The sequence below is a fragment of the Chanodichthys erythropterus genome, chromosome 14 (assembly GCF_024489055.1).
Source record: "Chanodichthys erythropterus isolate Z2021 chromosome 14, ASM2448905v1, whole genome shotgun sequence".
In the NCBI taxonomy this organism is placed as follows: domain Eukaryota; kingdom Metazoa; phylum Chordata; class Actinopteri; order Cypriniformes; family Xenocyprididae; genus Chanodichthys; species Chanodichthys erythropterus.
Window position 1 is genome coordinate 16,481,757 of NC_090234.1, and position 16,038 is coordinate 16,497,794.

Sequence of the window (16,038 nt, forward strand, 5' to 3'; positions counted from 1 at the left end):
TCTATACTTAAGACAAATGTTTGTTTACATGTTTTATTGGTCATGGCATCTCTTTAGTAATTGCCTTCCTTTTAATTCACTTGAGTTCAATTTAACCACAAACCACAGGATATTGATTTGTAATTTGACTTGGAAGGACAGGAGGAATTTGAACGGTAGTGTAAGAGCATTTTATAAGAGGGAAGTTTTAAGCTACAATGATTTTTGAAATATGTACTTTGAAAATAAAACTTTGTACTAAATAAAAATGTGGAACATTCGTGACTGGTAACCCGAAGGTTACGGGTTCGATCCTCAAAATATAGGTGGGGGAGTAAATGAACAGCAATCTCTTCCACCCTCAATACCCACAACTGAGGTGCACACCTAAGCTAGCACATAACTCCCAATCACTCCCTGGGTGCCACAGCAAAATGGCTGCCCATTGCTCAGGTTGTGAGTGTTCACTACTCACAACTCCTGTGTGTGCACTAACTGGATGTGTTAAATGCAGAGGACAAATTCCGAGTATGGGTTACCATACTTGGCTGTCATGTCACGTCACGTCACTTAAAAAGTATAATTTTTGCCTTGACAATAAAACACAAACACATATTAGGCTATGTACAGTGGGTACGGAAAGTATTCAGACCCCCTTAAATTTTGCACTCTTTGTTATATTGCAGCCATTTGCTAAAATTATTTAAGTTCATTTTTTTCTCATTAATGTACACACAGCACCCCATATTGGCAGAAAAACACAGAATTGTTGACATTTTTGCAGATTTATTAAAAAAGAAAAACTGAAATATCACATGGTCCTAAGTATTCAGACCATTTGCTGTGACACTCATATATTTAACTCAGGTGCTGTCCATTTCTTCTGATCATCCTTGAGATGGTTCTACACCTTCATTTGAGTCCAGCTGTGTTTGATTATACTGATTGGACTTGATTAGGAAAGCCGCACACCTGTCTATATAAGACCTTACAGCTCACAGTGCATGTCAGAGCAAATGAGAATAGCAAATGGCTGCGAAAAATTTGAAAAAATGAAAAATTTAAGGGGGTCTGAATACTTTCCGTACCAACTGATATATATATATATATATATATATATATATATATATATATATATATATATATATATATATATATATATATATATATATATATATATATATATATATATATATATATATATATATATATATATAATGTGTGTGTGTGCATTTATTCACAAGTCTTGAGTATACACAGAGCATTATCTACCTTTCTTCAACAAAGGAATTCTACAAAAAAACAATGCAACATTTGACTGACAAATAAAGTTTGACTTCAACATAAAGCATCTGCTAGATTTCATGAGGGTTACATTGAAAACATGTCATATGTTTTTGACTCTGAAAAACTGGTTTCAGGTCTTCAGGTCTCAGTCTGAGAATTGAAAAGACTAGAGAGAAAAAAAGGCTTGATGAGCACAGTTTTCATTCTTGTTTTGATGCATTTCCTTTTAAAACAGGAAGTTAGGGATTTATACAAATCCCTTTTCAATAACCAGTAGCATTTAGGTTACATCACTAATTTCCTACCTGCTATTCAGAGGCAAGTGATATTGTAGGAAAAGACAATGGCTGTGTTCAAAATCATCCCCTATTACCTCATTCACTATTCCCTACATTATTCCACTAAAGAAGTGAATTCAGACACTGAGTGAGCCGAAAGGGCTGCTGCTTTTGCCTAGTTTATGCTTGCTGTTTAAAAATCACTTAAAACTGGCAGCTCCATTAGTAATTGAAAGATTTATCTTGAACTCTGTCATAGAAACTACCTTAATTAAACAATTTAATTATCAGTTAAAAAGGAATTTATACCTGTATGATATTACGCTGTACCCACTTTGGACCAGCGCTTTGGAAAATGGATGGATGAATGAATGATTCAGCTGCAGACGCCATCTTCTGGTCAGATGCGGGAATTCATTTGGTGTGCGTCTCTCACAGTGCATTATGGGTATTCTCTATCCGTTGAGCGTACATCGGTTGTAGACTCATTATAGTGGTGCATTGTGGGATTGTAAATTGCTTATAAAGTATATTTTATGAACTTTTCAACTTAAGGATAACCTCAAAGCTGTTAGTAAATATATTATAAAACTTTGAGAACCACTACTTTAGATGTTTTTGTAGCCTTTTGAAAGCAAGATGCAAACATCTTTACGTATAATTTAAAATGTGTAGTTTACTGAACATTAGAAGGATTTACCACATAAAGTTGATAAAGTTTGGCATTAATCCACAGCTCACAATGAGATGCATGGCATAAATGTAGACAGATGAGAGCATAAGCTGACTTTATCATGCCGCAGTTATTTGAGAGAAGGATCAAAGGATTCTGCTGCAGCAGGTCATCTCATTATCTGTGTTTTCTGTTGCTTGTGGTGACACTAATTTATTAAACTTGTTTGCGTGTGCATGTTTGGGAGGAGGATGTGTGTGTATATTAAAACTATAACTTGCATTACATTATGTGTGTGTTTGGTATGCAGGATGTGTTTTTGAGGTTGTTTTTTTATCCTTTCTTGGATAATGAGGTCTATGTTTATCTATGTCGAATTTAGACCATTGTGCATTTTAAAAAGTTTTCATGTAGGTTATTTTCTACTTGGATTATCTAATACAAAACATGTTTAAAGCGTGTTTTTAAGGCCTTTTTTTGTGGTCTGTCAATATACAATCCCAAACTGATTTTCTCTGCTAAATTAAAGCTGAAATATATGGAGAACTACAACCCGATTCCAAAAAAGTTGCTGGGCCAAGGCTCATTTAAAATGGACTGTGGCAAAGTGGAAAACTGTTCTGTGGTCAGACGAATCAAAATTTGAAGTTCTTTTTGGAAAACTGGGACGCCATGTCATCTGGACTAAAGAGGACAAGGACAACCCAAGTTGTTATCAGCGCTCAGTTCAGAAGCCTGCATCTCTGATGGTATGGGGTTGCATGAGTGCGTGTGGCATGGGCAGCTTACACATCTGGAAAGGCACCATCAATGCTGAAAGGTATATCCAAGTTTTAGACCAACATATGCTCCCATCCAGACGTCGTCTCTTTCAGGGAAGACCTTGCATTTTCCAACATGACAATGCCAGACCACATACTGCATCAATTACAACATCATGGCTGCGTAGAAGAAGGATCCGGGTACTGAAATGGCCAGCCTGCAGTCCTGATCTTTCACCCATAGAAAACATTTGGCGCATCATAAAGAGGAAGATGCGACAAAGAAGACCTAAGACAGCTGAGCAACTAGAAGCCTGTATTAGACAAGAATGGGACAACATTCTTATTCCTAAACTTGAGCAACTTGTCTCCTCAGTCCCCAGACGTTTGCAGACTGTTATGAAAAGAAGAGGGGATGCCACACAGTGGTAAACATGGCCTTGTCCCAACTTTTTTGAGATGTGTTGATGCCATGAAATTTAAAATCAACTTATTTTTCCCTTAAAATGATACATTTTCTCAGTTTAAACATTTGATATGTCATCTATGTTGTATTCTGAATAAAATATTGAAATTTGAAACTTCCACATCATTGCATTCTGTTTTTATTCACAATTTGAACAGTGTCCCAACTTTTTGGGAATCAGGAAGTGCCTCTTAAAAATAAATAAAAAAAAAACAAAACAACAACAACTCAATAACCAATGTATTCATTAAATAATATATAAAAAATGACAAATAAATAGATATATTTATTTAAATCATATTTATAGTGTAGTTAAATATTACAGATAATACATTTAAATGCCACACTAAAATCACATTTCAAATTGCTGTTCTCTATCCGTTTGTCAATCAAGTTAAAAAATATACCATTTAAATATTTTTTTTATAACATTTAAAAATATAAAATATACATATAAAAATATTTTAATATAACTTTCTCTTTTATACATTTTTCAAATGGTTTTTTTTTTTGCTTTGAATCAAAGTTTGTAGTGTTGTGATTCATCTCAGAGCCGGTTGGTTTAGTTAATGACTTGGAACTCTTTATTAAAGTGTTTTTTTGAAGTCACTCTGGAGAAAATACTTAATCAGAAGAAAGACACTAAGCAGTAGGCGGTCACTGTTGCCCTGTTGCTTTGAAGAGTGTTTGGGTCTGATGCTTAGTCACCTTTGGTTTTAATGATGCAATCTACATCAATGTATGTCAGCCATATCTCTTTTAATGATGTGAGTGTGTTTTCTTATGCCTTTTCGGGCTGTTTTTATGGATTGGTATTGATTGAGTAGCTGCTGATGAAATCACACTTGCTTATGTACAGCTGCATGTGTTTGTGTGTGGGAGTGTGTGTTGGAACGGATTATAACATTACAGAATCTGCTCATCCAAGGGCTAAAGCCATTAAACCTGCCATTTAATGGTAATTGACGCTGACGAATCTTAATCCTGAAATGGAAAACTAAAATGTACAGATTAATTCTAAAATTCAATTTGTGCTTAAGGAATGCAGATTTCATGTAAATATGCATAATGAATCTTTGACTTCATTATAACATTATTTCACTTAAATAATACTGACAAATGTGTGCTTACAGAATATGTAGATGGGTTAGATAGAGTATGTCATTTAAAACATTTCTATGTTAAGTACTATGTTAAAGGCACAATATGTAAGAGTCTCATTGGATTCTTTTCCACTGGCTGTAGACGTGAAAGACAACACCTCCCATGATTCTGCGAAATTAAGGCGTCATCATTGTACGCCTTTGTTTTGAATAAGTGACCTCTAGAGGTGAAAACTATGTAGTGTGCCTTTAAGTACAGAACAAGCTGTTTACGTTCACAGACCGACTGTGTTTATGTGAACTTTGTGTTAAACCTTGTGTGTATTTGACAGTTTAAGTGCAATAACACGTGAAAGAGAACTTAGTTTAATACTCTCACAGGAAGCACCGTCAGACATTCAGCTCTTTGTTCGTGTGCTTCGGGTGTGTGCGCTCAGGAAACCATATATCAGAAGTTTAGAATGATATGGCTGTAAAACGCTTGCAGATAATAAACTTTCGTGATGAAGAAGAACTGTAGTGTCACATTAGCATGGCCAGCTGCAATAGAGATGATAACTAAAACCAAATAGATGTTTTAGTTCTTGGCAGAGTATTTGACACATAAGTTATAGGCTCCGCCCTCTTCTGGAGGGGGGGGGGGGGGCGGTGAGCATCAGCAAATTTGCATTTAAAGACACATGCACGAAAGCAGAATGTTTTTGCTTCCACTAAAAAATGGGCATTTACAACATGATATCATAAATGATCTGTGGGGTATTTAGAGCCGAAACTTCACAGACACATTCTGGGGACAAAAGAGACTTATACAAACCCGATTCCAAAAATGTTGGGACACTGTACAAATTGTGAATAAAAACAGAATGCAATGATGTGGAAGTTTTAAATTTCAATATTTTATTCAGAATACAACATAATGACATATCAAATGTTTAAACTGAGAAAATGTATCATTTTAAGGGAAAAATAAGTTGATCTTAAATTTCATGGCATCAACACATCAAGCCTTGGCCCAGAGAAAACGCCTGCGCTTCTGGATCATGTTTAGATATGGCTTCTTTTTTGACCTATAGAGTTTTAGCCGGCTATGGCGAATGGCACGGTGGATTGTGTTCACCGACAATGTTTTCTGGAAGTATTCCTGAGCCCATGTTGTGATTTCCATTACAGTAGCATTCCTGTATGTGATGCAGTGCCGTCTAAGGGCCCGAAGATCACGGGCATCCAGTATGGTTTTCCGGCCTTGACCCTTACGCACAGAGATTGTTCCAGATTCTCTGAATCTTTGGATGATATTATGCACTGTAGATGATGATAACTTCAAACTCTTTGTAATTTTTCTCTGAGAAACTCCTTTCTGATATTGCTCAACTATTTTTCGCCATAGCATTGGGGGAATTGGTGATCCTCTGCCCATCTTGACTTCTGAGAGACACTGCCACTCTGAGAGGCTCTTTTTATACCCAATCATGTTGCCAATTGACCTAATAAGCTGCAAATTGGTCCTCCAGCTGTTCCTTATATGTACATTTAACTTTTCCGGCCTCTTATTGCTACCTGTCCCAACTTTTTTGGAATGTGTAGTTCTCATGAAATCCAAAATGAGCCAATATTTGGCATGACATTTCAAAATGTCTCACTTTCAACATTTGATATGTTATCTATATTTTATTGTGAATAAAATATAAGAGATTTGTAAATTATTGCATTCCTTTTCACAATTTGTACAGTGTCCCAACTTTTTTGGAATCGGGTTTGTATTACATCTTGTGAAAAGAGGCACAGTATGTCCCTTTTAAAATTTGTTTTTGAAAGTAGTCTCTTCTTCTCACAAAGACTGCTTTTTTATCAGTAAAACAGTAATATTGTGAAATATAATTCAAATTTAAAATAACCGTTTTCTGTTTTAAGATATTTTAAAATGTAATTATTCCTGTGATGGCAAAACTTTTTTTTTCAGAAAGTTCAAAAGAACAGCATTTATTTGAGACATTAAAACAATCTTAATTATTCCAAACTTTTGACCGATAGTGTACATTTTAAGTGTTATTTAATTGTCTAAATACTTTTGGTTCAATACGAGATATAAAATTATATTCTGTCTTCAAGTTACAGTGAGCTGCAGTTTTGTGCATCTGTCATTAAACCTACTGTCAGTCTGTCCACATTTCACATCTACCTATACCTGTCACCTGCTAGTCCAACAGAGATGAGAGTATGGCTGGTGCAATCAGGTGATGTGCAGTCAGGGTGTCAGAATAACTGGGTGCACTCTGGCTGACTTATCTAAAGATAGAAGTGAGGGAAAAGAGAAAAAAAAAATGCACTAAGTAAAATTCCCTTCTATAGTAATAGAAATGAGGAAAGCGGGAAAAAAAACCCTTCTATAATAATACTTCATTCAAGTTTGAGTGTTTGTGTCTTGTTGCTTTTTGTGTATATTTCTGTTCACCACAAAGAAAGTAACACGCTACTTTACAAATATATGTTGTTTGTGACTGAGAAAAGGCTGTGCAGATAAGATATACTGACAGTAAGGAGCTTGTGCCAGTGCTGTCTTGTCTTTTTGTGTTCTTTTCTATGTCTCATCCTCTAACAACCCTTGTCTCCTGTCACACAGGAGGTGTCAAATTCATCAGCGATGAGTGTGGCGAGCAGCAGCGGGGGTCGACAAGTCTCGCAGCAGGTCTTCCTCCAGGATGAAAGGGTACGGACATTTCCGACAGCCCTGCTACTAATAACTCTCCATTTCACAAGTCTACCAAAACATCGGACACTATACAGTAGCATCTCTTCCCAACAGGAGAATCACACAGCTCTTAATTTACAGCTATGAATCTCTGTAAGCAGTGCCTTAGTTTTTGTTTACTATCTAGTGTGAACTGTAACTATGATCAATTTTCAGTAATGTGAAAAATGTAAATTTGAAGCTGGAGGTTTAGCACTGTAACCTCCACGTGAAAACACTAACATTTGCGTTTATGTATTTGGTGGGCACTTTTATCCACAGCCAAATTTTAATTCAGATTTGATCAGTTTATGCACTCCCTGGGAAACAAACCCATGACTTTGAAATAACCTCACAGTAAAGATGCTAAAAGTAATATAAATGAGGACAAATTGAATTAAATAAAGTTTTGAAGTGTCCTCTCGAAAATACAAAGAAAAGAGGTGTGAGATTACAAGTGTAGTCCAGTAGAATAATTCATGGGATATTGATCGTCAGATCAGGTGAGCAGATCAGTGTCTGCTGAGTAGAATAAAAAGAAAATACCAAACCCTGAAACACAGACCTTGATAAAACTAAAAGTGATCTTGCCACAGAAGTTCTTGCGATGTCAAAGTCACATTGAAAATGGCAAATCATTTACTGTATTTATGCATTTGGCAGACGCTTTTATCAGTAAATGTGTGCCCTGGGAATTGAACCCATGATGTTAACATTGTTAGCACCATACTCAACTGGTTAGGCTACAGGAATAATAAAAATATATTAAAAATAAATATATTAAAAAATGAAAAATGTTATATTGTTAAAATATTTATATTTTAAAATTATAAAAATTTTTTTTAAATTATTTGCTTTTAGTTTTTGAACTTAATTTTCGAACGTAGTTAATGCAAGTCATGTGAATGGGCCTTAATTGTTTAAACTGTTTAAACCGTTTAAACCATGCTTTCATGATGAGAGTTTTGATTTTATATATATATAAATTATTATTATTTTTTTTTAAATGAGACATATCATGAAAATCTGACTTTTTCCGTGTTTAAGTGCTATAATCGGGTCCCCGGTGCATCTACCAATCTAGAAAACATGAAAAAGGACAACCCAGTAACTTTGTTTTGGCAAGCCTTTCTCTAAGCATGTGAAAAAATGAACCGCTCAGATTTCGCTCCCCAAGTGATGTAGGAAGGGGATCTTATTATAATATTAACGCCCCTTAATCTGCACATTTCCACCCACGGTGCTGTCATTTTGTTTTTGCAAATGAAAACAGTGTACCAGTTCTAACGCCATGGCAAATGTTTGAGCAAAGCATGCTAATTGTTCTGTCTTTGGCTGCACAGACGAGAACAGAACACTATTTAGAGTCTCATTAGCTTGGATAGCCTGCAAGTTCAAGCTCTGACAAGCTCGATTGCTTAAAAAAAGGAGTATTTCTGTCCGAGCCATATTTTGAAAAAATATTAGTTCTACCAGAAAGACTCGGGAGGCAAGATAACGGAACACTGATATTTATTACCAAACAGCAAGCAGAATATATAAGGTTAATGATCTTTGGCGTAGGCCCCGTCCGTAGCTCACGTCCTGAGGGTTGGAGACTTTGCATTTCCTGCCTGAAGCTGAAGGCAGGGGCGTAGCCAACCCCCAAAAATGGTGGTGAGACGTGACCGCCAGGACGGAGCCCACTCTCCCCCCAAAAACTGTGAGAGGGAATGTATACCCACCAGAGGAGAATCTTGCAGTTCCTGAAACAGAGAAAAACAAATTAAAACATAATAAGAGAAGGAGAAAGGACAAGAAAACAAGCAACACAGAGACACGGCCGCGATCGGCCACACAGAGACACGGCCGCGATCGGCCACACAGAGACACGGCCGCGATCGGCCACACAGAGACACGGCCGCGATCGGCCACACAGAGACACGGCCGCGATCGGCCACACAGAGACACGGCCGCGATCGGCCACACAGAGACACGGCCGCGATCGGCCACACAGAGACACGGCCGCGATCGGCCACACAGAGACACGGCCGCGATCGGCCACACAGAGACAAGGCCGCGATCGGCCACACAGAGACAAGGCCGCGATCGGCCACACAGAGACAAGGCCGCGATCGGCCACACAGAGACACGGCCGCGATCGGCCACACAGAGACAAGGCCGCGATCGGCCACACAGAGACAAGGCCGCGATCGGCCACACAGAGACACGGCCGCGATCGGCCACACAGAGACAAGGCCGCGATCGGCCACACGACCACGATGGGCCACACAGACAAGGCCGCGACCGGCCACACGACCACGATGGGCCACACAGAGACAAGGCCGCGACCGGCCACACGACCACGATGGGTCACACAGAGACAAGGCCGCGACCGGCCACACGACCACGATGGGTCACACAGAGACAAGGCCGCGACCGGCCACACGACCACGATGGGTCACACAGAGACAAGGCCGCGACCGGCCACACGACCACGATGGGCCACTCAGAGACAAGGCCGCGATCGGCCACACGACCACGATAGGTCACACAGAGACAAGGCCGCGATCGGCCACACGACCCCGATAGGTCACACAGAGACAAAGCCGCGACCGGCCACACGACCCCGATAGGTCTAAAAGAGACAAGGCCGCGATCGGCCACACGACCACGATAGGCCACATGAAGACAAGGCCACGATAGGCCACATAGAGACAAAGCCACGATAGGCCGCATGAAGACAAGGCCACGATAAGCCTCAGAAAATTCATAAGGTTATAGAAGCTGAAAATAGTATGAAGAAATACAGCAAACATACACCACCACAAGTATTTGCGTGAAATTACTAAGAGAAGGAGAAAGAACAAGAAAAGGAGATAACATGGAGACAAGGCTGTGATGAGCCTCAGAAAATCATAAGGCTATAGAAGCTGAAAATGGCATGATGAAAATACGAAAACATACCACCACCAGTATTTGCATGAAATTACTTAACACGTGAATGGAGAAGGATAAAAAAACAAGAAAGGGAGATAAAAGCGACATAGAGACAAGGCCACAATAGGCCACACGGAGACAAGGCCACGATAGGCCACAAAGACAAGGCCGCATTAGAAATACGTTAAAGCTATAAAAGCTAAAAATACGGAAGCAATGATGAAAACGAGAAACATAAAACCCCCACCAGTATTTGCAGAAAATTGCTGATTGTAATGAGCATTTGAGTTGAGCATTGAGCACACAGCAGTCCTCTTCATCTGCTGTTAGGAAAATTTCTAAACCATGTTAGTGGCTTGACGGAACTTAGCCAACAGGACTCCATCTAGCAGTCAGAACCTGCCGAGAGAACCCCCAAAAGAAAGTTAACTAGATAGCATAACAGATAGGTATGAGAATACTAAATTGCATAGATACAGATGAAGACTGAGAAAACCTTGTCATAATGCTATTGAAGAAAGGAAAACGCATACTTGGTAATGCTATATTAGCTAACCTTAGCTAGCTATTGAACTCTGCAAAAGCTAGCAAACCTTGGCAAAAGGATAATGCGATAATTGTTGTTCAGTACCTCGGTGAAGAGAAAAACTGTGAAGAGCCCTGCACAGGAGATGGGGCGCGATAAGCACAAGCAAAATGCTTATAACCAGGCAGGGGCAGAGTACTGAACGCAATAAATCCAGATGTTTGAAATGCGGTAGGCAGCACGATCGTGATGAACATCCACAATAGTCACGCCACAGAAATTGCAGTGATTAGACCAAGTTGCATGCGTTCAGGTCCTGAAGAGGAGCACACTATTTTCTGTGAACACCAAAATATGTGTACCATCTATTTGTGTTTGGATGGGCATGCGCGGGTTATGTCAAAAGTCCTTGTGCATACAGCGCTTATTGCTTAGGTAACGAACACAGAAAACCGATGTGCTAATTGTAGGGGATCAGCGAAATGCGAGATCGAATTGATGAAATGTTAGAATATCGTCAGGATATTATAATTTGATCTAGCTTACAGTCGACAGACTAATACACAGAACTGCATAAACTATAAACATGCTCAAATGCAGATTAGTATGATAGTATGACGCTAAGACCAAGTAAAACATCTGCTTTATCTCACGATTTTAATTTGACAAATAAACTGACAAGTATGAGTAATATTTCAGCACTGGAAGTATTTGGTAGAATGAATCGTCTTATCCTTTATAGCTATACCCTGGGATTCGCTTGGCACACCCACAATTTCACACTGAAATAGATTTTAGTTTTATGCGGTGAAGACAATGCAGTATTATTTACATTTAATTTATTCATTGAATAAACGGAACACTGAACTTGTTCCGAACTTAAATACTTACCTGAAAATATAAACACTGTTATTACATTTAAAGGTGCAATAAGTAATATTTTTTGCTGTAAATATCAGAAAACCACTAGTCCAGTGTTATATTTTTTGCTTACTTGAGTACTTACAATATCCCAATGTTTCAAACTATATTTAAGTTGCAAAAAATTACGATTTTAACCAAGGCTCGGGACGTGTGAGTCGCCGCCTGTCAAGGTCGTCATACCTGCATTAACCTGGTTATGACCTGGTTATGACCTGCATTAACGTGGTTTCCGGTTTTAATTTGTAGTAACCATGGAAACACCAAGACGCTTTAAAATATTACACATATTAATAGACAAGGGAACAACTGTTTTGATATATCTATAGACAAAAAACAATTGATGACAAATAGCTCAACATGATTAGTCATTGTTTAAATCTAATATCCTTGATTTTGGTGAGTACTATGCATCAGAGAAAAACATTTTTGTCAAGTAGCTAACATAGCATAATCAGATGCAGCTTTATTTTTATTAACAGTAATACAGCATTTTCTCCATCATACAATACATTTTAAAATGAATTTATCATGCATAAATTTATCATTTATCAACACGAAACATCCAGCAATGATATTCCATTAAATCGATCTATCTTACTGCAGTGTGTAAGTGTCTCATAGCAGCCGCCGAGTGAACGCACACAGTAATGTTATAACATCATTTTCAACACACTACAATTATAATAAACGGAGCTATGTTACCTCATACTCGTGACCGGAAAAGCGGAAGCAGCGCCGGCGACTCTGTCATAATAAAAGTCCCGCTGCTCGTGAGGCTTGTGTTGCGCAATCGCTCCAGCGGCCTCGTTCAGTTCCCACAACATTCGGTCCTGCTCTGCTTCATACTACAATAACGTTAATATTCACATCCATGAACATAATTCTTACTGAGTCCTATCCCTATTCTTTTGCACCGACCGTTAAGGTGGAGACCACATGTCCCAAGATTCTTACATGCGATACATCAGCCCAGTCGTTCTAGAATTGCTATTAAATTCCAAAGAATTATTTGAGTAAACTGATGATTTTATGACGAATTGCAATATTCGATAATACAATGTCTCAATATGTAATACAATGTCTCGTTAGAAAGATCTAGACTACATTACAATGTAATGATGTGGGTGTATTGCTTTAAGGTTTAAACCGCAACGGGGTTTTCCAAGCCTTGCAACAATATCCGTATATGGTATGCCATTCTTTGTTTTGTCCTAAACGAATGGTACTTAAAATATGTGGATGATCATAACAACGTGCTAAAGGCTATACAATACGAACAAGCACTACAAGCAGCGTTTAACGAGCGCTCTGACTAACAAATGCGTGCGCTTGCATAATACTGATTATGAATGTGAAAAGAGCAGAAGACGATTCTTCGCCCAATAGACACCAAGGTGCATAACACGACGAAAATACTTATCACTGAGATGAAATGGCTAATCCGTAGTGAAGAGGCGAGGATGGTGAAGATTGCAGCCGTGACTAACCCTTGATGATATTGCTGAGACGAAATTCGAAAACAAAAGAAATCCGTGAAGGGAGATGCTTCTGAAATTAAACGGGAATCTTTCTCCTCTGGCCGTAACAGCTCAAACATTCGAAATGATAGGCTGACATGAACTCAAATGACGCTGTAGCTTAACATTTTTACATGGAGTAGTAAATCAATATACGCAGACATTTTGTAATCTGTTTGATTATTTAGATAATCACTATAATAGTCTGTGCATGCATCGAGAGAGGAATATTGTTTTACAGTGGTTCACTGAAGCTTGGGTTTTAGATTGAAATATCAGTGATTTAATGGATAACGACGAGACAGGCTGAATATATCCCGCACCGACGTGAAAGTTTGCGTCAGCATCTGCAAACTCAGACAAGTGTAAGTACCAATCTTTTATACTCCAAGTGTTAGATAATGATTGGTTAGATCTGAATTAATAAGTGACGTAACATTTGAGTCTTCCCGGCAGAACTTGCGCTAGAGCTTCATACCATTCACAGCATTTGATAGCAATCATAAACGTTAGGCTCATGGCTCATATAGTGGGTGTCCATGCGGGTTTTGCACAAAAGATGAACATGACGGCACATGCTAGTGGATGAGTTGAATCAACTCCACAGCAACTACATCAATTTATCTACTAACCATTCAGAAACGTCCAGTTTCATTCTAAAAGTTGTAACTTCTTCCTGAGTCTCTCCATCAGTGTCGACTCCGGTCTGAACAATGTAAGGCTGAACACTGTTACTGACAATCCTCGTTTTGGCTGCGTGAGATTCTCCAGCTTTGTTGTTGTTGAGCAGCCGAAGTGCTTCTGTTAAGAGGGCCGTGAGCAGCAGCTCATTTGAATTTAATGGGACATACACAAAAACGCCCAAACAGGGGCAAATTTGACAAGCTATAATAAATGATCTGTGGGGTATTTTGAGTTGAAACTTCACAGACATATTCTGGGGACACCAGAGACTTATATTACATCTTGTGAAAAGGGGCATAATAAGTCCCCTTTAAACTTAAATATAAGCTCAACTGGTAAAGCATGGTGCTATCAACACAATGGTCACATGTTTGATTCCCAAGGAATGCACATACTGATAAACACACTGTGGGTCGCTTATGAAAACATTTGCCAAATGCATATGTAAATCCATGTCAGAAATTATAATGTAGGTCCTGTTGGTTGCACTCTACTTGATTTTTGCTCTAAATTAAATTCTATTTATTTTGCTTTATTACAGACTGCACATGATCAAATCACTCATAACCGAGAAGTGATTTCCAGTTATGAAAATAATCACAATGAAACAGGTAAGTTCAATAGCAATAATTTATAGATAAAATGTTCTATATCACACAGCAGCTCATTATTTGTTTTGTAGTGCATTTCACAGAGACTCACAAGATGTTTAATTTGAATTTTTGCCTTTTGCTTCCAGAGGAGGAAGAGTACTATCCAAGGCTCTCAGCTAAAGAACTGGCACAGCATTTTGAAAAGACCATTGAAGAGGCAGCCCCCAGCAAGAAAATTAAGGTAAGTCCTTTTTAGCCTACATCTCTACTCTGACACATAAAATGTATTATGCTTTAATAGTATTCAGTGCATAAAAAGACTCTACTTACCATCTTTTTTACGTTTCCACGAGTCCCTCCACTTTCAACAGCATAGTTTTATTGAGGTTCATAAGACTTGAAGAGCCCGTGTTCAGCTCTCAGTGTTCTGACGTTGTTATTGTAAATCCACTTTACATCAGATATGGAGTTATCTTGTGTCTTTATGTGTCTTTATTGTCCAAAAAAAAAAAAAAAAAAAATCAAACTAGTGATGGTTAAGACTCAAAGTCTTGCTCTCATCACTTTTTTTTGAAAATATTTTGCTTGAGAGATCAGTTTACTTGCATATCAAATCTGCATAAGCTATTCAGTCTTGTTTTTAGGGCCCGAGCACTTATGGTGTGAGGACCCTATTGTAATTGCTCAGTCAATTCTTCGTCTTCTCTGAAATTAATTGCATTGTTGAGGGCCTAAACATACTTAAAAACTCATGAAACTTTGCACACATGTCAGAAGTGGTGAAAATTTACATCTGATGTGGGTTTCAGAATTAGGTGTGGCAAAATGGCTTGATAGTGCCACCTAAACAATTTCAATTAAGCGCCCTTTGCGCTACATTTCACGTTCAGGTATGAAATTCGGTAGACAGATCTAACAGCCCAATACCTACAAAAGAGTCCCTGGCTGCAAAATCTGTAAACCCAACAGGAAGTGAGATACTTATAATCTTAAAGCCTTAGCGATGATAAATATCAAAGATCTTGAGTTTTCGCTGAAGGTTGTGTCCGTAGCGGCCTGACAAAGTCTGATGTTTTGCCATGAAAGAGGAAGCTGTTGTAACTCAGGCATACAGTGTCCGATCTGCCCCAAACTACACAAGTGTGAAGTTCACATTGGCACAAACTTCACATTGGCACATCTATATGCCAATATTCGTGGCCATTATATTAGTCATAGCGCCACCTGCTGGCAACAAGAAATGACATGCTTCACACTGTAATAAACTCCTAGAAACACATTTGTATATGCCATGAAGTACCAAACATGCTAGAAACATGTTAAATCATGGAACCCTTGGCTAACTGCTAATTTATGTGATTAACACCACGAAACAGGAAGTTGTTGTAACTCAGGCATACAATGTCCGATCTGCTCCAAACTTCACGTTTGATTATAGTCCTGGCCTGAAGACATCTACATGACAATATTTAGTTATAGTCAAAGCGCCACCTGCTGGCAGCAGGAACTGTGGTGCATCAAAATGACTGTCATATTTCTCCTCTAATTATCTGCTTAAATGACTATGTCCCACTGTTCAAGTTCTCATAAGGCCAGCGGG

General features: G+C 38.5%; 1 protein-coding gene across 1 annotated transcript in view; it reads left to right on the plus strand.

Annotated features, from left to right (window-relative positions):
* Positions 1-16,038, plus strand: part of xirp2b (xin actin binding repeat containing 2b) — a 52,005-nt gene that overhangs the window by 23,017 nt on the left and 12,950 nt on the right. Inside the window, exons 4-6 of the mRNA XM_067409362.1 lie at positions 7,168-7,254; positions 14,387-14,456; positions 14,585-14,679. Of these exons, the coding sequence (XP_067265463.1) occupies positions 7,168-7,254; positions 14,387-14,456; positions 14,585-14,679 (252 nt within the window). The remainder of the gene's footprint in view (positions 1-7,167; positions 7,255-14,386; positions 14,457-14,584; positions 14,680-16,038) is intronic.